Below are 26,286 nucleotides of genomic sequence, written 5' to 3' on the forward strand. Positions count from 1 at the left end.
TCAAATACTCTAAAAAGCTGACATGTTGTAATTGTAACTAAATATATCTATATTTTGCAGACATTTAGACTTTTGTGAAATAATTTCTTGTTGAATTTAACTATTTGTTTTTATCGCCATGTGCAAGTCTCTTTTTACAATTCCAATTGTGAAGATTTGCAAAAAAATGTACCAGCTTTTTTATGGTTTTAGGAAGTACAATTTATAGCTATTTTTAGAACAAGGAAGATACTTAGTGTAACAGGTTGACTGTGATCGGTGAATGCCCGTGAAAAGTTGCAACAAGGAAGAATGCATTGTAACATTTTATAAAATCAATTTCTTTCTACAATGCAAACTGGATCACAAATACCTCATAAGTATTTTTTTAATCCAATTTTTTTCAAAGAAATTGATACGCCAATCTTTAATAAATGACTATTGGTGTTTTTTTACGGTAAAATTCAGTTGACCTTTTGTCATGGAAGACTTACTGTATTCCATAGTTGAATATTGACTGTTTTGTATAGTGTATCACATGTATATATGTTTAAGCTTCCTGTGCAAGTTTCGAATGTAAACTATTAGATCGGTAATCAAATAGATGTACAATAGAATAAATTGGCAAAGGGCTGTCGTTATGTCCTTCCTGACCACAAGAAAAACAGCATATGTAGCAGACTTGATTATTATATACTATGAACTCATTAATATTAGTTGGTAACTATTTTTCGTGGATACAGGAGATACCTACACGAATTCAAATGTTCAAGGAATTACGAATTTCTAAAGGAATGTATGCAGACTTTATAAACACCACGTAATTGAATATTCATGAATATGCAAAAAGTAACATCATAAAAATACTGAACTGCCAAGAAAATTCAAAACTGAAAGCCCCTTATAAAATGGCTAAATCAAATGATGAAAACACATCGACCAAATGAACGGACATCAAATTTTCCTAAACCACGAAAATCGATACCCACGAAAATAAGTGATTCCACAGTAGACACTGTAATCAAATAATTACGTATATAAATCATTGATTTCCTACCTTCTATACAAGGAAATTGTAAGTTGCCACAGCTTGTAAAAACATGAGAGAAATGTATATACGAAAATATATGAGTAATAAAAAGCATCATTTCTTCATTTATATTGTATATTTAATTAAAACTAGACAGACGTTTAGCAGGCATCATGCACAATCTCAAGAAAATTGTGATTTATTTAATGTTTTCAATTTTAGAATTTTCTGCAGGTAAGAAAATTGCTTTTTTTTTTACTTATATGCCATTTATGAATTGTATGTCAGAAAACACTAAAATTAGTAAACTATTTAAAAAACTGTATGATAGTCACATTTTTTGGCTTAATATTTCAGCTTTATATAGAAAAGTATGTGGTCTTTTTACTGTGCTATCTATAAAAATGGTCATTTTGACAATGCGCTCTAGTACAGTTTCAAATTAGAGACGTTATTTTTACGTCGTTCGCTTTAAATTCAAAATTGATGAGTTTTAAACGAAATATTTATTTGGAACCGTTGTTACAGGTGTAAAATTTAGGGAAACATGCATTGGCTCGAAATAAATTTCTTTCTAGCTTAAACCTGGATATATGCTCGGCATGTAACGCCTCACAAAATTCATGTTTCTTAGCCGTGGTTGAATATTTGACATGATGTATATAAGCCCAGGTGGTCGTGTGGTCTAACGGGACGGATGCAGTGCAGGCGATTTGGTGTAACGATATCTCAGTAGCATGGGTTCAAATCCCGGCGAGGGAAGAACAAAATTTGCGAAAGCAAATTTACAGATTTAAAATTGTTGGGTTGATGTTTAGACGAGTTGTATATACATAATGTACACAGCCATGTATCACCATCACTGCTGGTGATCCAATGGATAAATCTGTTGTAGAGTTGTCACCATGGTCACTGGCTCAGACGTACTTATAAATATAATTTTTTTCTGTGACTTATCTTACATTAATTTATAGGATCCTTTACTATAGATAATTTTTATGTGGTCATTTTTATAAATTTCCTGTTTACGTATACAAAACTTAGAATTTTTCGAAAAACTAAGGATTTTCTTATCCCAGGCATAGATTACCTTAGCCGTATTTGGCACAACTTTTTGGAATTTTGGATCCTCAATGCTCTTCAACTTTGTACTTGTTTTGCTTTATAAAATTTTGATTTGAGCGTCACTGATGAGTCTGATGTAGACGAAACGCGCGTCTGGCGTACTAAATTATAATCCTGGTACCTTTGATAACTATTTACACCACTGGGTCGATGCCACTGCTGGTGGACGTTTCGTCCCCGAGGGTATCACCAGCCCAGTAGTCAACACTTCGGTGTTGACATGAATATCAATTATGTGGTCATTTTTATAAATTTCCTGTTTACAAAACTTTGAATTTTTCGAAAAACTAAGGATTTTCTTATCCCAGGCATAGATTACCTAAGCCGTATTTGGCACAACTTTTTGGAATTTTGGATCCTCAATGCTTTTCAACTTTGTACTTGTTTAGTTTTATAAATATTTTGATTTGAGCGTCACTGATGAGTCTTATGTAGACGAAAAGTGCGTCTGGCGTACTAAATTATAATCCTGGTACCTTTGATAACTATTAGCTGATCTGTAAAAATAGCATCTCCATGCCTAATATATCATGTACTGCAGTTCGACGCTAGATTAAAACTGACGTGGGTAGGTAACACCCGGACATCGAAAGCATCATTTTTGAAGCCCAGGAGTCGTGTCGTCGAGCAGGACGGCTGCAGTGCAGGCGATTTGGTGTCACGATATCTGAGTAGCATCCCGGCGAGGGAAAAAAATAAATGCGAAAGCAAATTTACAGATATAACATTGTTTGATTGATTTTGATATATATATATATGTAAATCATGTAAATTGTATACAGCATGCAAGTTAGAATTAAATGAAAAATCATCAAATAAAATATAAAATAATTCAAATAATGTAAAGGCAAGTAAGATTATTCATACTTTAAGCAAAATAAACTAATGGTATCTTAATTTTTTTCAGTGATAGTAGTGACTATTTCAGATGCTTTTCGATTTTTTACGGTCTTGAATATCCTCTGGAGTTTATAATTGGAGGTTGGAGTAAGTTGATATGGTGTTGATTTTATTATTAAAGAATCATAGTCTGTACACCCAAATTTGAGTACTAGGCATAATCGCATGATGGTCGCATGATACTATTAGCTATATAGTATGCTAGTGACATAATACGGTATATATAGGGTCAGTAAATTTCACATTGAATGAGAGCGAAACTTGAATCCCCATATACAATTTACTGACCCCATATATACCGTATTACGTCACTAGCACACTGTGTAATGAATGCATTTTACCGAACATCTTAACATGTGGTATTTAGACTAGTGACCCATCAAAATTATCAAGTCTTCAATATCGTTACCATTAGTCATACACAAACAAACACCAACAGTAACAATTTGTTAGCTTTAAATTTGTTATATAAATAAAGGCAGCAGTAGTATACCGCAGTTTAAAATTCAAAAATCGAAAGAGAAAAAAAACAAATCCGTGTTACAAACTAAAACCGAAGGAAACGCCTCAAATATAAGAGAACTACAACACAACAGAGACACAACACCGAAACGTAACACACGTAGAAACGAATTATAATGTAACAATGGCCTTTTTCCTTATTTGGTACAGGGCATTTTATGAAAGAAATTGTGGGTTGAACCTGGTTTTGTGGTTTTATAAATTTATGTTAATCTTTCATTATCAATTTCTTAGTTTGATCACCCCAAGTTTTTAGGTGGGGTTTGTGTTGTTTATTCTTTAGTTTTCTATGTTGTGTCGTGTGTGCTGTTGTTTGTTTGTCTTTTTCATTTTTAGCCATGGCGTTGTCAGTTTGTTTTAGAATTATGAGTTTGACTGTCCATTTGGTATCTTTCGTTCCTCTTTTGAAGAGAGACTCCAGAAAGAATATATAACTTCTCTGAGGTAGAGCTTTCTTATATCACTCTTTGTGTTTGAGATGAAAAAATGGTAATATCTATCGGTGGATGTTTCCTCTACTCTAATCCCTTATCAACCTAGCCAGCTGTATAAAAAAACGTTGTTGCACTTTATCGAAAGCCTCGGCAACATACAATAGTATTATAAGAACCTGAATTATCTCTGTTTTCATTTTTCTTTTATTCCTTTTAATGTTGGAATCTTTTGGAACGAAATCCATGTTGGTAATCTGTTAGAATGATGAAGCCATACTAGATGCCTCATGGTAGTTGAAAGAAAGACAAGTTCAATCACGTAACCGACAACTGATGTGAGGGACATTGGTCGGTAATTAATGTACCATTTCACTCTCCTTTCTGAAAATACGGTATAATAAGAGCCTCTCGCAAGTCTGATGGTACATTCCCTAAGTAGTTGGAATACTGGAATAGTAGGGTTAGTGCTGGCGAGTTTTCAACTGCACATGTTTTCGGGAACCAGGTTGGTATTTGGTCTTGACCAGACGATAAGTATTGCATGTATTTGTGTAGTCCCTTCAATAGCTTGATGATCTGGATGATCTGGCATGGTGGTCAAGTCTCCCCTGTGTACACAGACTGACAATTATGGTTCAGGATTTCAGCGTTGGAATGACCGTCGCAGTGTAAAAATCCATCTTTAATCACAAGAGGTGATATACCAGCTGTTTCTTGCTTCTTACTCTTTACATAGGACCAAAAGAATTGATGGTTGGTTTGTTAATGTTTCGTTCACTATTCATTGCTATTGTTTTTAGAAATTCCCGCGGTTCTTGACTGAGTTTGTTAAATAAACTGTGAATCGGAAGAGGAAAAGAACTAGTATGCTATTTTATTGTAGAAACTCTTTGGCCAAAACAATTCGCTCTATCATGAAATTCATGTTCTTAATAAACGATTTGTTCAATTTTTGTTAGAAGTATTTGAATCTAAAAACCATACAGGAGAATTTACAGAGTCTGATTTATGTAAATTTTGTAAGGAGCCAACTACTATACAAATTTTTTCTGGTAAGAAGATTTCATATATATACTTTTTAAACATAAAATTGAGAATGGAAATTGGGAATGTGTCAAAGAGACAATCATTCGACCATGAAGCTGAGAGCAGCCAAAGGCTACCAATGGGTCTTCAATGCAGCGAGAAATTCCGGCCACTGGAGCAGTTCTTCAGCTAGCCCCTTAACAAATGTGTTACTAGTACAGTGATAATGAACGTCATACTAAACTCCGAATTATACAAAAGAAGCTACAATTAATCTGATTTGGGACAGGAGCAAAAATGCTGCTGGGTTAACATGTTGTTTTGTAATCTCAACCTTCCCCCTATAACTCTAGTTAATGTAGAAAAACCAAACACACAACCATACGCATAGTAAATCGCAGTTTTAGAGAAGTCCGAGTCCGATGTCGTCTGAATTAGTAGTAAAAGAAACTAAACAAAATGACAATAATACACGAATTAACAATGGATTTCTAGCAGTCACTGACATGCCAGCTCCAGACCTCAATTAAACTGATTGAAAGTTTATGACTTCATCATATAAATGTCAAGCACAGTCTCTCCCGTTAGGGTTTTTGTATTATACCATCATGAACTATATGAGAAGAACATTCCTCGTGTCATGCCAACAACAACTTTTACCATACATATGTTTAATTCCAATGCAAAGACCCTATAAGTGAATCAATATTAAAGCCAAAATGTACAATATTTAATTATTTGACAACAGAATCGTAACTTTATCCCTTCTTAATAAGTCTTCATCATATGAATGTCAAGAACAGTCCTTCCCGTTTGGGGTTTGGTATTACACCATCATAAATTATACGAGAAAAACATAATCCGTGTGATGCCAACATCTGGTTTAAGCATATTTTTTTTTAATTCCAATGCAAAGACCCTATAAGTGAATCATTATTAAAGCCAAAATATGCATTTTTATCCTACAATTGGGTGTCCTACTATACAGATACAGCCCTACAGATATCGCTATGCTGTATCTGTATACTATACAGATATCGCTTTAAAGCTCCGCCAACTGCCGGACTGAGTATTGTTTGAACCTGTGTGACCTCAGAATGTGTATTCCAGTTGTATTTCAATGACGATGACAATTGTCGATTTCAAAACTTGAATGTGTATGATTGTGTTTAAAAATCAAGCATGCCAGTTTCAGCATGCATGTTAAGTGAATGTCAAGTCTGAAGCGTAGGACAACTCGTACACTTCTGTTTCAAATTTGACAATGTTTTGTTATTTATTTTTACTGTTGAAATTAGTTATTATGTTAAAATAAATAATCATTCACATTGAGCGATGTATTATTGATGACCATTCGAGATTGTTTTTGCGAATCCGTCTTTAGCGTAATGTGTGATTTGGTATTACTACGCGGGTCTCAAGGCATTACAAATCGAAAATAAATGCTAAATATGTTAGTTTTTGTGTCTTTTAAAACACAAACAATAAACAGAATTAATTGCAGGATAAAGACAATAACTGTTTAGTGTCTGTAAATATCAGCTGTATTTGTACTCGGCTCGAAACAGGTGTAGTAGCTCGCTAAAAGCTCGCATACACCTTGTTTCCTAGCCTCGTACAAATACAGATGATATTTAAAGACACTAAACAGTTATTATCTATTTAATGACTTGACAACAGTATCGTAACTATGTTCCTCCCTAAAATGTCTGTTTAAAGGTTTTGTTAGCTTTGCACGTGAATACTGACATTTTTGTGCTTTGTAAAGAATATTATCATAAAAGGTAAGATGTGAAATACCAGGACGTATAAGAGGTCTACATGTTGAGTTATATTTACGAATGATGTCCTTGTACCGATGATAAAATTTAGTAAATATTTAAAGAGAAGTTTGTGATCACACAAACCCTGGTGTAATAATTTTTCAATAATTCTTAAATTTCTCTCGCTAAAATCTAATACGTTGTTACATACACGAGCGAATCGTACAAGTTGAAATATATAAACACCATATGATGGTGACAAGGGAACGTCACAACTAAAAATGGATAATTAACGATAGGAAATTTCCTTAGTATAAATACTAAAGTTGTCATTACTGAGAGCCAATATATCATCCAAATATCTCAAAGTATTGTTAAATTTTGTTTCGATGGGTCTTTGCTGATTTTAGTTATAAGTTGTATCTCATAACAATACAAAAACAGGTCCGCAATAATAGGTGCTCAGTGACTCCCCATTGGAATTCCAATTACTTGACGATATACGGAAACTTTAAAGCAAAATGTTATCTAGTCAAAATTCAAGTGCAAATATAGTATCAAAGCATGTCAAATTTACATTGTACTTTCGTTTGTTTCTTCTAAAGGTGACCTTAATGAGTTTTGATTTTGATTTTTTCAATGCGGTGCTATTAAAACTTTTACCCATTAACTCCAATGTTCAAAATTTCATAACATATTATTTAAAAGCCAAGTTTTTTTTTATCAACATTATGAGCGATCTAGCGAAAATACTTTCATCCCACAGTTTTAATTGCTAATATCTTATACGCAAAGTGTGGATCTTGTATAGTTTGGCTGTTTGGTATGAATTTATAATAATCTTAAACACGTTTTTTTAACAGAATAAAATTCGCATTTCTAAAACACAAGACACTGTCATTTATGATGGATTAGTTTTATATATATCATCGATCTGTTGGTAAGGATTTCAATAAGTTTAGAACAATGCAAGAGTTATACGACAGAACGTCCATTCGAATATTATCTATCTAGATCAAGTAGAATGTTACTGAGATAAAATTCGTTCGAAGCATTTGGAAGATTTTGGTGGAGTTATTTTTCTATACTGTGTTTTGTATATTGTTGTTTGCTTTTTATCATTTTAGGTTATTTGCTTTGACACTGTATTGTTTATGTGTAATGTACTGTTAGACATTTCCCTTTGTGATGTAAATAATACATTTTTACTTTATTATGCATCACTAACTGTTTAAGCTCACCTTGTCCAAAAAATCTATGTGACGTTTTTGCATCTCGTAGCATTCATGGTCTGTCCTTGTTGTAGTAGTCCGTCGTTGTTGTCGTCGTCCATTTACTTTTACAAAATATTTTCCTCTGAAACCTCTTGGCCAAATAAAACAACACTTGGCCTAAATTATCCTTAGGGAATTTACCTGTGCACTTTTTGTGGGACCTCGTGTCATCATGAATGATAAATTTCATTGTGTAATAAAGTTGATTAAGGAATAACGTGAGATTGCAGTAAGCCAATCAAAAAAACATTATATAATGAAACATACATATAATGTAATTATTGACCGGTACTAATGAGAAGGTTCACTAAGGGTTAAAATTGGGCATACATTTTTGATGCTTTTTTTAATCGGGCCAAGAAATTACAAAATTAGAAATACTTGTGATATTACTATTTAGACAAAAATAAATTTTTTGGCACCTTCCTTGAAAATTTATTAATTTATGACCCCTCAAATAAACAATATTTGTATTTTATGGTAACTTTTGGTATTTTGACAAAATGTCCAAAATGGGTTTTCTTTGGAATTATTGTGTTCTTTATGAAAAGAACTGATTTATTTAGGATTAAGGTTCATGAAAAAAAACCAACAATTTATGAACCAAATTATGACTTTTTTTTAGTGTTTTATTAAAAAGTAGATATTTATGGTCATTTTGTGGTATAAGTGAACAATGTTCTTTCTATGCAGCGACCGGACCACCGTGTAAGTATTTTACAAACATAATTGTATAACTGTCTGAAATTATAAACTATCCAAAAAATGTGCTCTATATTTCTTATATATCATCAAATCTCAGTCTGTGTTGTTAATATTTTCATTTTTATCATTAGTTTTATTATAAAAATTACATTTAGTAGAAAGCAGAATGGTAAAGGAGTAAGAGCTGATGTTGGCCCAAAATTTCAGATTCATCTGTTGAAAGATTTTGGACACTTTTTTAATCTACAAGTGTCTACTTCAGTCGATTCAAGAAGGTTTTGTGAAAGATTTGAACTAATTTTATCCCTAAAGACCCTCGCATTCAAGCTTAAATATCATAATTCTATCAAATATGCCATTATATGTCACATTACGATGGGTTTTGTCAAAAATGAAAGTGACCGCATCCGTGTTCACTCACAACCTCTATATATGTTATGAATTATCATCAAATACAATTTACATTTAAATATTATGAATGAACACATATGCGGACACTTCCATTTTAGACAGAAACTGTCTAAAAAATTATTTAAAATGCTAAAATTTCGAAGATTTCTGTAATTTAGTATTACTTAATGAGGCTAGTACCCGGTATATATGCATTATATTGTCAAACACAGTCCATATTTATGTAGCAGAAGTATTCTTCTTTCCAATAAATAACTAAAAGTTTACATTTTAACAATTCTGTAAAACTGCTATATTTTGGGGCCAAAAAGGGGTCTTACTGGACTTACTTCTTTTTCATAGGAAAAAAGATTAAAATATTAAATATTACATTGTATTATGATCATTTTAAATTAAATTATTATTATTGTTAATTCTGTTGTCAAATCTTGCGTAAATAAAACACATAGAAAATATCTTTCGAATTACCTTCAGCTATCTCCACACTGTCGCTGAACTGTACTAGACCATCATCATGTTCCCCGCCCGGTGTAGTTTGTAATTCGAGTGACACCATCCCGAATATAAGCCCTACAACAACTGTTTCAAAAACGACTACAGCAGATCCCAAAACTAAAAAGAGCCACTGTAGACAGAAGCATAATCCTTAGACACAGGCAAAAGAAAATCATGGTCGAGTGTGATACCGTACAGTTTAAATACGAATAAAGTTTATTCAATCAAGTATTAATTTGTTATATGCCATCAAAAAAATATATATACTTAAAGTATTCGTTTTCTATTGAATCTTACCTTTTTGTAGTTATCTATGATCATATAAAAGAGCATAAAAGTCTGAGACAAAACTGATATCATTTATAAAATTTATCAAAGGTAGAGACCAGCCTTCTTATTTGACCGATTAACGATGGCCGTTTTGTCTGCTTATAAAAAAGACGGACGAAAGATACAAGAGGGACAGTTAAACTCATAGATCGAAAATAAACTGACAACGCATGGCTAAAAATGAAAAAGACAAACAGACAAATTATACTACACATGACACAACATAGAAAACTAAAGACTACGCAACACGAATCCAACCAAATATTTGGGGTGATCTTAGGTGCTCCGGAAGGGTAAGCAGATCCTGTTCGACATTTGGCATCCGTCATGTTGCTCATGTTATTACAAATCCGATGAAACAGTTTAATTCGGTAAATCACATTCATCAAAAGGAAAACGGATTGTAGTTCCGATGTAAGGAACATATCCGATATCATCTGTGAAACGGTTTTTTCATAACGGTCAACCCAACTCGTGATGGCGTCCGTAAAATTTACGAAGGGATGATTTCAACTTTACCATTTGGAACTCTTGGTTTAATAGCTTCCTTGTTAGCAGCAACACTCAATCAGGGAAATCATTATAGGAAATACCAGCACGAGAAATATCGTATCAATTTGGAGATATATACTCCGGATGCTGGAATGTTGCTACTTAGAAATGGAAATATCTTTGTCGTGAAGTTTTGTTTTCAACCGACCCTCATTGTCAATTGCTAGATGTAAGTCAAGATATGAGGCCGACTTAACTGTGTCTGTTGTATCCTTTATCTCTAGTTCGATTGGATAGATGCATTCAACATAGTCTCTAAATGTTGAACTATTTAGTGAGAGAACATCATCTATATATCGGAAAGTAAAGTTAAAGGATATTGATAATTGCTTGGCTTTCTAGTGTCGATGACAAAATACATACAACTAACCAAACAAACATTTAGGTTACCAAAAGAATTTTGTCCATGTTTTAAGTCCATTTAAACAAAAAACTTTAGACTTTGTATTTGTTAAAAATTCTTTTTTAACAGTATTCGTTGTACTTTATATTAATGAATGAAACTCTTGAAGTCAATTACTTGGGAAACTGTTAATGACTAGATTCCGATGTTCAGTGGTTGTCGTTTGTTGATGTGATTTATACGCGTTTATCGATTTTTTGTATAGATTAGACCGTTGGTTTTCTTGTTCGAATGGTTTTACACTCGTTAGCTTTTGGGAGCTTGTTGTTTGATGTGAGGAAAGGCTCCGTGTTAAAGCCCATATTTTGACCAATAATGGTTTACTTTTACAAATTGTGACTTGGATGTTTTGCTATGAAAGAAGATATGAAGGTATGAGAGTCAGAAAAAGAAATTATACTGTGAATTCCTTATCATGCGTTGAATACCAAGTTTTCGCTGAATTTGAAGGTTCAGGGGGATACACATTTAAGTGTTCAAGCAATGACAAATTATTGAAAAGGTCACAACTGAATTAGTCAAAACCACGAAATCAAATATCAACGAAATAAAATACAAATAATGGGGGACTTATATTCAAACATTTCAGGATAAGCGTTATGATTTGCATATGTTACCATGATTCATTGAAAGAAAACTGCTGGTTAAAAGACAGGTATTGAGTCAAGAGTGTAAAGTATGTTTGATCCTCAATGTTTTTTCAACTTAATATTTTTTTTTGCCTTTAAGCTTGTTTTACTCGAGTGTCATAGATAAGTGTTTTGTAAGCGCGTCTGGTGTTCAATATTTTAATCCTTGTATCAATGATGTTACAACCAGTGGGTAAATGACATAGTTGGTGGAGGTTTCATCACCAAGGGTAACACCAGCCCAGTCATCTGTGTTGATATGAATTATCATTTATATGTTATACAATTTACTGTTGTAACACAATTAGAATTTTTCGTAATGTTTCCGATTTTATACGTCATGAATAGATAACTTAATTTGTATTTGGCAAAACTTTTTTCTTAATTTTGGGTCCTCAATGATCTCCAACTTCTTTAGTTATTCTGCGGTTATGAGCTGAATTGTGGTGCCTAAGCTGATTTCTTTTTTAAAGAAGACGACTGTTTCCTCGGTTTTGAATTGTAACACGAATTTGTTTTCTCTCAGTCGATGTATGACTTTTGAACAAGTTTTAACTTTTATTGCCTGTCTTTCAACAATAGTTCTGTCCTTATTCCCTCATTTTCCCGATTGTGACCTGAAGAGTAAAACTTACTCCTGCTTTGTACTAATATTAGCAAAAGGACGTGTACACATGCGGAGCTGGAAATTCTCATCCTTTTGGACAACATCGAATATTTATCGTATACCACTGTATTTTTTTTTCAAGTTGTATTTTGTTCACTGTTTACAGTATTTTCTTGTTTTTCTGTTTTTTGCTGACAATGACTTCTAACGACACCATTATTCTGTATTTGTTTAAACGGTAATCATCATTCTATACAAAACTACATAGAAAACAAAGAAACTAATCAACACAAATAACCATGAATAGGCATAAATAAATTGGAAGAATAAGTAAGCCCTACATGTTGCGCTTGTTGAATAGATCATGGTAAATGTTGACATAGCAAAGACATTCGTCATACATTAACATTGAGCTGAAATACTTGATGATTTTTTCAGACGCCTAAAACAAATAACTCATACATACTTAGATCTAAGCCATTGCTGTTTTTAATAGTCTTGTGCGATGTATAGGAAGAAATCTCAAATACGTCTAACAAAAGAACCCCCATATTACTTGGTTTTTCATAGTATGGTATGAATCTAGCTGTGTTTTTAATCGTATAATGACATATCTGATTCCAACAACTAGCCAATATCTTATAATTAGATCTCTAATTAAACCCCTTTGCCCATCAATTTCGAGTTGATTTGAAGAAACATGAGACCAAAAGGTTCTACATCTTCGTTATCTTCTTGTCTAAAATGTGTTGCTCATCTCACCAAAAAAATATTATTCAAATTTTGGTTTGTATATTTCATTCGATTGTCATATGACATATCAAACGATGCAAAACATAAATTCATCCGATTTGAAACAAATCGTTTAGATTGATGAATTGATTTGTGTTGTTCTTTTTTTTTCCTCGAGCCCGAAGTTGAACCAAATCAATCGAATCATATTTCTGGTTTACAAAACCAATCTGGAGCTGCAAAAATGCTGCAACTGTGTTACGGTATAACTTTTTTTCAAAATATACATAAATAAGAAGAAACAGTATCAATGTTCAAATCACTTAAATGCATTGCACAAAATAAAAAAAGAAACACAAACTAGGAAAACCGCATGAACTCATACATGACTTTGACTCAGTACGTAAGACCGACCTGGTAAACGTTTCCTGTCATGCATTCATCCTTCGTCATGTGAATTCACATACAGTCAAACCATCACAATTTGAAAAATACTCAATATAATCGTTCAATTTTCTGATAAGACAAGCATTCTGGTATCTAAAAAAAAAAATAGAAAATGAAAACTTGCCTTTAGTGAGTTAAGACAAAGATACATCGTTCAGGTGTGCGCTCAATTCAAAACAGTTTAAAGACCCGTGTTGTTTCTCAACATCGTTTTAGGTTGGGTTCTTGTTGCTTAGTCTTTAGTTTTCTATGTTGTGTCGACTTTTATTTGTCTATTTGTATTTTTCATTTTTAGCCATGGATCTGTTAGTTTTACTTCGATCTATGAGTTTGAATGTCCTGCTGGTATTTTTAAGACTCCTTTTTGGCCCAAACATATAGCAGTTTTACAAAACTTATTAATATGTAAACTTTTAGCTGTTTATTGGAAAGAAGAATACTTCTGATAAATAAATATGGCCTTTTTTAGACAATACAATGCAAGTTGTATTTGATGATTATATATAACATATATGAAGCTTAAGAATGACAAAAACATTTGAAAAGTGACATAGTATGGCATATTTGATATATGTTTTATATTTAAGCTTGAATTTGAGCGTCTTAATGACTAATTATATATAATAAAATCAGTTCAAATTTTTCACATAAACTACTTGAATCTACCAAAAAAGACTCGTCAGTGTTAAAAATTGCCCATTATTTTTCATCAGATGAACTTTAACTTCAAGACCAAAAATCGGCCCTTATCGGACCTACTCCTTTTTCGTACAACATGTACAATCAGCTAAAGCCAAGAAAGCAGAAGGTATGACATAAGGGAAAAAAAACGATAGAAACTTATTTAAATGCAAAATTCCTCGGAACTCGGGTGCAAGGTTCTAAGCGAATACGTGACAAATACTATCGCTGACGATTCGGAAGATGAGATGAAAATATTCAGGGCACAAAACAGAGCAGAAAGAAAACAAAAATCAGAGAAATCCAAGAAAATAAACACATGAAAAACACCATACACGAGAGAGAAGGCAGATAATACTGTGACGTTTTTGACAGATAACAGTGCCTAAATTTTTATTGATATTGTCTACATAGTTTTGGCTATAGTTCTTCCAACCCTACTTTGTATTATTTTATTAAAGCAGTAAATGTGTGTATTTTATTTCATTATTACCTATTCATGGTTTACTCGTTTTAATATTGTATGTTCCAGAATGACAGAAAACGTGTGTATTCTGATCTAAAGCTTTTGATTAATTGTACGTTACTTTCACTTTCGTTTTTACTGGAAGTCACGAGTATTATTATAAATATAGTGACAATAGAAATCGTATAATTTGTAATCTGTTCTGAACATGTTGTAGTTATATTTTTGTATGTTTTTCAGAATAGGGATAAAGGTTAGAGTGTTTTATGTAAAGTTTAGATCGAAGGAAGTTTTATTAAGATTATAGTAATAACTTCATATGAACTATTTTTGCACCGACGTTGCGCATCTTTTCACAGTAATAGGGCTGTAATGACGTCATTTGATCAGACGTTTAGTGCAAAGATATGTACCTTATAAGGAAGTTTCCTTATTAGGTCATTGATTTCACCCATATTTGGAATTTCTCTCACGCGAAATAACAACACAAGCGTAAGATTCATAGTATTTTACGTCAGTTCCAGCTTGTCCTTACCGCCGAATAGCAGCTTTATTTACGTGTCTCATAAATTTCAAGGTACAGTTTTTCTAAAGCAGCAGTTTAAGTTCCAGAATGTTGAAATATATATGCAATATAATTATTTATGCAGTTCATTTAATTGTTCCAGTTTCCAGTTTTTAACGGAGGCAGAAATTTAATAGTTTTCTTGTTTTCTAAATATTATAAGTTTTGAGAATAAAGTTTGCTAATGAATTTCAACTTTGAATAGGAGAAAGGTGCGCAAAGTCGGTAAAAGTGACCGTTTGGTTTAAATATTCAGTGTTGTTGTTAATACATCTCAATAATATAGAGGGTTAGGAAAATTATGACTAATTTATTGGTGTAGTATTTTACATGTATTTATATGGAGAGTTGCTGATAGAATATGTGTTTCTTGAATGTTAATTTTTGGTGCAGCTGTTTTAGAGTATATTATTATCTGTTCGTCTAATCTATACGGAATATTGGTAATTGTTTATTGTGGTTTTAAGAGATTTATTTCTGTTAATCCGTGTTCCATGGCCAGTTGTTTTTAATATTATGTCTGATGAATAAAAGTTGTTATACATTTGAAACGATTTTGTGTTTGCATTCAGAGCATCAACGTAAAGGTGGATCTGATACCTTATTACATTACATATAAAAATACAATCCGTCTCACGCACACACACACACATAAAAAGAGGAGACTGCGCTGACCTAGAAACAATATCTGTGTGATATGCAGTATGCAGTAGCAGTATTAGTAATTATTTCATGTATTCTGAGCCTTCATGTTTCCCGTAAATTCTTTTGGTTCGTTGATGGTGTCTGTCTGGTCTGGTGGTTGGTTTGGTTGGTTAGAAAGGTTCTCACCGGTTTGCGAGCACGTTACAATACCAATGCTTCTTGGAAACCTGGCAGGTGCTTTAACTGTGGAGGAAGATTCCATAATTGTCCGGAAAAGAAAAAGATGAATACTTTTAAAACAACATTATCATGTTTATTTAATTTGCCATTATTGACTAAAAAGATATGTTCAAATTTAAATGATACTGAACAGAGTTCAATAAAAACTGATGGTCACATGACATTTTATTGCAATGATGAAGTTAATGATAAGGTTAGTTTTAAATCGCTGGTGAATGTCACGAACCCATGAGAACAGAAGGTAAACGTGTCATCATGTTTTTAGATGACGGTCTCGGAGGAGACAATTATTTTGAAAATAGTATCAGTAGTGGCTTTGAAGTTAAAAATACACTTGAAAGATTAGGGTTTTTAATAGCTCATGAGCAATGTCATTGGTTATCTAATCAGATTATGGATTGGTAAGGTTACGCGTAGTCTACACATATAGGAAGATTTTTTATTAAGAAAAAAGAGAATGGAGAAAGCCGAAAATAGTATTCGCAAATTAAGCAAACAAATTACAAACAGTAAATTGTCATTCAGCATGTTCAGTGCAAGATTTTTAGCTAGTATTTTAGGTCATTTCAATGATGATTGTTATCGGTGACGAGGTGAGATTGCACACCAGATACTTGTATGATTGTTTACTGGGACTAGCAATTTTGGATGCTCCTGTTAAGATGAATCTGGGATAGCTCACTCAGAAAATTAAATGAGAATTGTGTTGACATTTGCAGAGTTGGTCATGATTTTGTGTCAGATTTTGACATTTTTTGTGACGCCTCAGATGTAGGCTTTGGTGGTTATTTATCCACCCAGTGTAGTGATGTTAATGGGGTTGACAACAATGAAATGTCAGGTAATTGGACAAGTGATGAAAAGTTGAAAAGTTCAAAGTGGCGCGAATTAGAATGCGCAAGACGAGTATTAAGCGTTATGTATTTAGCTTAGATAACAAGTCGGTTAACATCAATTCTGACAATAAAACGTTCCACACATACTTAAGGTTGGTAGCAAGAAGAGCATACTACAAAACAAAGCAGTAGATATTCACCATATTTGTTCAAATAAAAACATTACTTTAAATTATGAATGGCTACCAAGGGCATACAATCAATACGCAGACAAATTGAGAAGAAACACTGATAACGGTGATAGGGGTATTCCTGGCGAATTGTTTAAATATTTAAATGGTAAATGGCCATGTGGACCATATAGAATTAACAGGTTTGCTACCCATTATAATACACAATGCACACGTTTCAACTCAAAACATTGATGCCCAGGTTCAGAAAGTACAGACGCATTCTCTCAAAATTGGGATAACGACACAAACTGGTTAGTCCCACCACCGTCTCTTGTTCCTATGGTTTTACAAAAAATGCAACATGACAAAGCTTCATGTACTTTCGTTATTCCTGAGTGGAAATCGTCCCACTTTTGGTCACGGGTTTACACATCAAAAGGTATAGCACATAATATACAAGACATATAATGTTTGTCTGGAAAAAGGGTGATGATAAAACGAGCAGAAAAAAAAAAGAATTTTTGTAAAATTGCCAATGAAGTTTAGAATACTAGTTTTGAAAATAGTTTTTAATAATATAATTGTTATTTGCAGGGGTTTGACGAAACGTTGAATCTGCTTTATTAGAGAGTAGAGTTTCAGAGAAAAGTAATACGTATAACTCAGCTGGAAAGATGACTTCATTCCTTGTTGATTCGAGAAGTGAGAATACCTGTAAAAAGTGAAATGAATTGCCTGCCGAGCCTGTTCATATAGCACTTTACATTACAAAATTAATAGATGAACTATGTTCTCCAAGTCTTGTTAATTTAGCTGCTTTATTCAATCAAATAGGCCCATGATCTTAACAGTTTAAATGATCGGACAGACAATTCATATGTAAAATACTTTTTAAATCCGCTAAAAGACGTAATGGTAGGCCTGTAAATAAAAATGATCCAGTTAACAATGACATGTTGATAGATATATGCTATATGTACGCAGATAGTTCAGATTTACTTATAGGATCTCAATATGATTCTGTTGTCTTATTCAGGTTTTCTTACGTTCGATGAGATAACTGAATTAATATGCAAAGATGTAGCATTTTCCAAGATCATTTTAAACTTTTTATTTCTAATAGCAAAACGGATCAATACAGTCAAGGGAATGAAATTATTATTTCTAAAGGTATCAATATCGCTTGTCCAGTTAACATGTAGTTATGATATTTGTCTTAAGCTGGATTAGACGCACAATCTGAACACTAAACTTATGTTTTTGATCTAAAGTCGTAGCCAAATTTATATATATAATATGAATAAACTTATTAGCTACGTTGTTGCTAAGGAAAAACATTGTTAAGAGACTTAAGCTGGTAACCCCAATCTTAAATCTTGTTTTTCATTCCTTACGATCGGGTGGTACAACTGCAGCTGCCGCGTAAGTCTAATGTTAATGAAAGATGCATAAAGCCCCATGGGAGGTGGAAAACAGATTTTGTTAAAGATGGTTATATCGTAGATACTTTAGAAAAGAGAATTTCAGTGTCATAAAAATTTGGACTTTGATATATGTTTACTACACTCCAACCCTTTCTTTGTGTATCTATGCTTGCTTGGCTATCACAACTCTATATATATATATATATTGTATTCATTCCTGCCCTATAATAGAGCGTATAGGGTATACGTATAACTTCTCACGTTTTGTTCGTAAAGCGAGAAATTATTGTATGTACGGTACTAGCGTATAGTTTTATTAGTTTACGTCACTAGGTAAAGGACACGTGACTAACTTTATAGCGAGAATATTTTCCCCTGAGATTATCACTTTCCTGTCCGCCGAAGACAGGGCAACACTTAAGTTCCATTCATAAAATGAATATACTATGATACTTGTATTTATATGTTTTCAAACCAATACACGTCCGAGTTCTAGTATGTCTCGTGAGACGACTTATCGCATTGCGTCGGACCCAGGTTTCCAGTTTATCCCATAATTGGTTTGTTTTGTTGTTCCTGGCCGGCGAGGTCGTTCATGATCGAGTTATTCATTCATTAGGTTTACACTCATGTCAACCATATTATAGCTTTTGTTCGTATAAGGTTTACATTAATCTAGCTAAGTTGTACATTTGTACCTAATAGTATATTTCATGGTTTTGTTATTAAGAATATTTGTTGATATTGTGTTTTCATATGTTTACATATATATCTATACATTGTCTTCAATTCAATTGGCAATTGTCAATGGCAGTCAGCACGGTTTAAGAACATCAGTTGTTCGTACTTTTGGCAAATGCTGTTTGTGTTGTATTTAGACCCCTCCTCTACTACGAAATTTGATACATGCAAACGTACACAAATTGCGGTTTTCATCAAACGCAATCATAGGTTTGAACGTTGTTTTCAATTTAGACTTGTTTATATTTATTTCGTTTGGGCTTGTATTATATTTCCCCTCCGGTTTATATAACCGTTCATCCTAATTTGACTCTTTAAGATTCAAGTCTATCCTAAATTGAGGTTAATTAAATGGCATTTAAAATACTTTTTGATCACTACCTGTAACATCACTGAAGAGACATTAATTGTCGAAATCCAGATAGGGTGCCAAAAAAAAAAATAGCACCTCATGTTGTGATTTACCATCTTTGCCGCAAGTTTATTGTTTTCTTCTTTGTATTAAATTACTATAGAGATCCATTTTGTTACACCTTGTGATCAATTTATTTGGCAATCGTCTATGGCAGTCAGCAGGGTTTAAGAACATCAGTAATTCGACCTGCTAATCTTATGTGTTTTCTTAAAATACATTTTTTTCACTCTTTTGCCTTTGAAAAAAATGTTGTTTGTGTTGTATTTAGGCCCCTCTACAACGAAATTTGTTACATACACATGTTTAAAAATTCCAGTTTTTATCAAACGCAATCATATGTTTAAATTTAGACTTGTTTACATATATTATTCAGATACATTTATGTAAATAATTAATGCATGTTTATATTGTATTCATTCCTGCTTTATAAAAGATATCAGCATGCATGTAGGGTATACGATAAAAGTCTGAGTAAGCAAATGTGTGAAATAAATTCTAATTGACCACATTGACTTCGCGATTCTTTAGTTATAACAGACAAGTATAAAGCAACAAAGTGAAAAAAGTTGATTTTAATCAGATTTTTGTTTTTATTTCAGAAAGTACAAACTTAAGCTTTAGAACAAGGAAGATAACAAGTGTAACAGATTGACTGTGGTCGGTGAAGTCCCTTGAAAATTGCAACACGTAAATATTTGTTGTATTTAACACGTCGTATTGGATTTATAATTTCGATTTCCTGATACAGTCCAAACTGGACTAAAAATACTTTTGAAGTATTGTATTAATCTCTCATTCATCGACGAGCTTCACATGTCAATCCATGAAATATGAGAAAAGTAAAATCACAAAAATACTGAATTCCGAGAATTATTGAAAACGGAAATAAAGTCCCAAATCAAATAGCAAAATCGAAAGCCAAACACATTACACGAATAGACAACTGACGTGGTACAGACATCTTCTTATTTGAAAAGGTTGGTTAAATCTGGGTTTGTAGCTAGCTAAAACTTTAACTTGTATGACAGTCGCATAACATTTCATTATATAGACAACGATGTGTGAACAAAACAAACAGACATAATAGGTATTAGAGATGAAACAACAAAATGTGTAGTAGATTTGAATAATTATTTAGACACTGTTAATAGTGTATAATGCAAACATTATTGATTGTTATCATATTCAATCAAGGAAGTTTTAACTTGTCACATCTGGAAAAAAAACCAGACAGTTGACGCAACTTAGAGATAATTTTAGTATATAAAATGTGTATACTTGATCAACAGCATCTCTTCTTTTATTGAAATTGAATATTCAATTTATCTTTTACAAACGTGCAGTACAGAGCAGGCAAAATGCACAAGCAAATTTTGATGTGTTATATGATCTCACTTTTACAAATTTCTACAGGTAAGAAACTTGTTTTCCATACATTTAATTAAGAAAGTGATAGTTATCTTATAGTCAAGTTCTTTTTTGAGCGAACAAAACACTTAACATAGGAAGGCATGATGTGATTCTTAAATATACATTTTATTTATTGATACACAAGAGATGAAGATGTAGACTTGAGATGAGAACATTTACTCTGTACATATATTAAATTTATCAATACATGTTACAGAGTTAATTTCGTCGCAGCAGAAAAGATATCAATCAATAAGGCAGATATTACAATGTAGATAGAGAAAATAGAGTATGTACTATGTGCAATAACACTATGGAAGAAAGTGTATACCATGTTATTCTAGAACATGTATAATGTAAAATATATAGTGATGTAAGAAAACAATATATTAAGAAATAGTATTTGCAATCTATCCACTTTTAACTTATACATTTGTTATCAGTTAAAAATGTCAAAAAAACTTATTAAGGTAAACTTTTGTTTAATATTGATAAAAATTGTAATATGTAGCTGTATTACTTATTTAACATATGAATTTATTTTCATTATTAGCCATACATGTATTGTTTATAATAATCGTTTTTTTTTTTATATTACACTGATGCATTTAAAAAATATTGTAAAATGTATATTCTATAAGCTGTATTGCTTCTAAATAAATCATTATTATTAAAGTAAAATGAATGGATTTATAATATTACTTGATCACCGATTGAATTTGCTTTTGTTACACATGTTCGCCTATTCTATTCAAATTCATTCAGTCTCAGAATTCAGAATTTTAAAAGAAAAAGTAGGTTTGTTTTCGATTTTCAAGTGACGTTCAAATGTTCAATATTGTTCAATGAATTAAAGTTGTATGGAAAATTTCAACACAAATTGGGACATATCCTTTTTACTCTGTCTTTACCATTTGCAATGCCCCAAAAATGTTAGGTACAACATCAAATTGTAAACTTAATTTCCTGCCAAATACACTTACTACCGATGTTACAATATGTAGTGAACTGGTAACAGCTTCAATCATGCGTATTGAATAGAGTTTTTCTTTTTAGAATCATGCGTATGGAATAGATAATGGTGCAATTTAAGAGCTTCACATACAAAATACTATACATTCATGAGAGTTATAAAAATTTCTTTTTTTTGCTCTGGTGTAATACCGTCTATAAAAATAAACTGTTGTTTTTTTTGTATTTTTTTAACCCCATTCTGAAGATACAGCATAATACGATTTCTATTGTGGTATTTTATTTGTCCCTTTGGTAATAGTCTCCGCCCCCTTTTCATTTTTTTTTACTTGTATGACGGTTATTAACCGTATCTTATATATGTGAGAAAAAAGGATAACAAAAATACCAAACTCCATTGAAAATTTAAGAAGGCAAGTCTTTAAAAATTGACAAAATATGTAAATGCCAATCAAGGCCTCTCCATTTCTCTGTTTCTAATTGGTACGAATATATTTAAAATTAAAAAATATCTAGTATATTATTTATATTCAATGGAACGATATGCTTTTCTGTTATCTTAATGATAAGAATTATGTTAATATTCATCTAATTGAATATAGCACTAAAGCGTGCCAGAAGGATGATTCTTTTGGTCGGTTAACGATCAGATAAAACTAAAGACTTTCTTATAAATAATTCTCAACATTGTATTTATGAAAAAGAGCAACAGTTGACAGATTTAGACTGAAATAAGATGTATAATATTACGACTGTAAAAATGAGCAGTCACATTGCATTGTCCGTAAATTCATTCACGAGAAACAGTAACCCACGGTATATCGCACTGTTTATGACGCTGGCAATGCGTTTCTGTGGATCTAATGAATAATACTGATTAGCGGAATTCTAACGTCGACCACTTCAGATTCAAAATTAACGTTTATAACCCAAAACTTTTCCTTTGAAACGGAATCGAAACAAAACTATCTTTTGTCTCAAAATGTAAATTGTAAATGTACTAGTCTCGAAACAGAAAAAAAATGCCAAACAAAGCTCATCATTCTATCTGCTTTCAAGCATTGTTCAAACACATATATGTTAGAAACAATGCATACCATATATATGTTCAAGGAATTGCCTTCCTATCCGTTTCCGTGACCTTATTTAAGTATTATTTATATTAACTTATATACGTTTATTCCAGGTATGACGGAATATCCATGTTATTTTCCTTGTCCATGGCACAATCAAACATTTGGAGATTACAATCATAATTTTTCTGAGACTTGGACGTTTAATGCTGATGGTAGAACGAGTACTATACTCATAGAAACTCGTTTAAACTTCATTTGTCATCAAATAACAGAAAAATTCCTGATTTTGAGGTAAAATAATGTACAGTGTATCTTGATGTCAAAATTAATTTGAGAAATCTATTTTGCCAATTTCTTCATTCTAAATTAAACAGGTTTATTCTACAGTATGGTTCGTAAATAGTTATCAAATGTACAAGATTTATAAATTGATACGCAAGACGCGAGTTCTGTCTTCATAAGGCTCAAATTAAATTAGTTAGACAGCCAAACAAGTCAAAAGTTGAAGAGCATTTTGGATAAAAAATTACAAAATGTTGTGCCAAGTACGGCTAGGATAAGTTATGACTGGGATACAAAAATCCTTAGCAATTCGAATAACGCATACATTTAATATTTACAAAAATGACAACTGGGCTGGTGATACACTCGGGGACGAAATGTCCTCCTGAAGTTGTATCAAACCAGTGGTATAAATAGTTACCTAAGGTACCATGCAAATACTTTAATACGCAAGACGTGATGTTATGATCTTGTGAGTCTTATTTACTTATCTGTTCTTACTTTCCAAAATTACATGAACTGCTTGAAGTCCATTTTATAGTCACAAAACGTGCCCAACGCATTAAAGTGTCAAAACTAGCCCTACAAGTCAATAGTTGAAGAGCATTTTGGATAAAAAATTACAAAATGTTGTGCCAAATACGGCTAGGTTAAGTTATGACTTGGATACAAAAATCCGTAGTATTTCGAATAATGGATATTTTTAATATTTATAAAAATGACAACTGGTCTGGTGATACACTCGGGGACGAAACGTCCTCCTGCAGTTGTATCAAACCAGTGGTGTAAATAGTTACCTAAGGTACCATGCAAATACTTTAATACGCAAGACGTGATGTTATGATCTTGTGAGTCTTATTTAGACACTTGAAAAAAGGGATAGTATAGTAATCTCGTTTTTTTTTAAATATTTCACAACTAAAAACAAACCATATACGACAAATAATTAACTTTGAATCAGTACTGAGTATTGTTGTGTATGTTGACAATGTGTTCAGTTATCTAAAAAAAAAACGTTATGTGGTTTTTATATCTTATGTCAAGAAGTTAAAAAAAAAGAGTAGGAAGTGAAATAAATCATGGATCTACCTTTTCTTAGATTACGATATCTCCTTCTGGCACAAGAAATAAATGTATAATATCATAAAATAGAAATAGAATATAAAGTATAGGAACATAAGGTAGTGCATACTTCGAACATGATTAACTAAAGATACACTTTTTCAGATTAGAGGGCACTGACAGCTTCAGGTGCTTTTCGATCAATTATAATCCGGATATTCCCCTTGAGTTTGTAATGGGAGGTTGGAGTAAGTTTATCCGCTGTTCATCACATTATTATACATGCAATATTTATCTTAAAATCCAGAAATTGGCATGTCCGTACTAAATGTATGCTACATGTTTATACCACCAGATGATGCATACATATGTTAGACACAGATAGACATCCGGCCTCTAGCCGACGTCCGTTTCTAAGATCGACGTCCAGATCTGACGTCACATTCTCAAATCGACGTCCAATATTTTGATCCTCTAATCGACGTCCAATGTAACGTCATGTATTGCCAAAACGACGTTCGATTGGTTGTAGTCTTCCCTTATCGATGTTCGTCATTAAAAATTAACAAATTACTGAACAAACATCTATACATGTACATGTTTTGTTAGATTCTTATCATGCTTATGTCATCTAAACTTTTAAATATCTATACATACTTTTCATATAGAATAGTATTAACCCCAAATAGGTAACATGCATATTAATGTCTATCGTGATAAAAAGTTAATCCAATCGAACTACATAATAGTGTGTCACTCATTCCTATTCGAATTTATAAATGACATACATGTAAGAGTAATTCAATCAGAAGGCAAATCAACGACAAGGAAACCAAACGATATCGAGCTACATTATTCAGTCTTCAACAATATAATAGATAAAGAAGTTTTATAATACGGACTCTGTGAGAGAGTTTTCAACAAAGCTATGAGTTTTACACCTGGATTGAAACGTATTCTCAAAAAATGGCATTATATTTGTTATGTTATTATGTACTATACCGCTGTTCCAGGTTAGTGGAGGGTTAATACTAACACACACATGTTTAACCCCATGGTATTCTTAATGTGCCTATAGTCCAGTGGTTGTCGTTGCCACTGGCGGATTCAGAAATTTTCATAAGGGGGCCAACTAAGTGCCAACGCAGGGGCGGATCAAGCCATTTTTAAAAAGAGTGTTCCCAACGGGCCAAATTTTTCCAACAAATGGGGGGTCTTGAAAACCCTTTATATCCGCCTCTCAATTTTCTAATTTGAATTGTTTACATAATTCATGTCGAGGCCTTTCATAGCATTGCCGTTCAGGCTTTTATCATTGTTGAAAGCCGTAGGGTTACCTACAATTGCTTAGATTCAGTTTAATTGAACTCCGGTCGATAGTTGTCCCATCGGAAATCATATCACATCACCTGATCTTTATGTTATCTTAAACAAAAATATAATTGATATCACAACCTATTTATAGTAGTAAATAAAAGATAGTCATCAATTCAGTTCAATATTGTTTTACTTGTCCAAAACGGACGTCAATAAGAGCAGCTAAAATTGGACGTCGATTAGAGAAGATAAAATTGGACGTTGATTAGATAGGCATCAAATCGGCCATCGGTTTGAGGATATTGTATTGCGACGTCAGATTTGGACGTCGATTTGAGGAACGGACGTCGATTAGAGACCGGACCTCGACCTGAGTCTTACATATAATTGATTTGTTTCCTTTGTATTTTTCCCGATTAGTTCTAACAAGATTCCTCTAATCAAGAGAATAATGCTTATTATAGTATGACGTGCTTCTTTTGCTTTGAAAGCAACCCCATGATTAAATATTCGATATGTCTATACTTAGCGCAGACTCAGAGATATATATAATAATGGATGTTACAAACTACCTCCTACGTAAATCCATATGTATATGAACCAATTTGCAAACGCTA

The 26,286-nt window shown here is 32.5% G+C and overlaps 1 protein-coding gene across 4 annotated transcripts in view; it reads left to right on the forward strand.

Annotated features, from left to right (window-relative positions):
• The first annotated feature begins 1,108 nt into the window (after positions 1–1,108).
• Positions 1,109–26,286, forward strand: part of LOC139491320 (uncharacterized) — a 102,436-nt gene continuing 77,258 nt past the window's right edge. For 2 of the 4 annotated variants that reach the window (XM_071278939.1, XM_071278940.1), the window contains exons 1-3: positions 1,109–1,243; positions 23,119–23,299; positions 24,518–24,600. In XM_071278939.1, the coding sequence (XP_071135040.1) occupies positions 1,183–1,243; positions 23,119–23,299; positions 24,518–24,600 (325 nt within the window). In that variant the 5' untranslated portion in view covers positions 1,109–1,182. Of the gene's footprint in view, positions 1,244–20,760; positions 20,964–23,118; positions 23,300–24,517; positions 24,601–26,286 lie in introns of those variants that run through there. The other 2 variants (XM_071278941.1, XM_071278942.1) reach the window with 2 other exon arrangements.

This window comes from Mytilus edulis, chromosome 10 (assembly GCF_963676685.1).
Source record: "Mytilus edulis chromosome 10, xbMytEdul2.2, whole genome shotgun sequence".
NCBI lineage: Eukaryota > Metazoa > Mollusca > Bivalvia > Mytilida > Mytilidae > Mytilus > Mytilus edulis.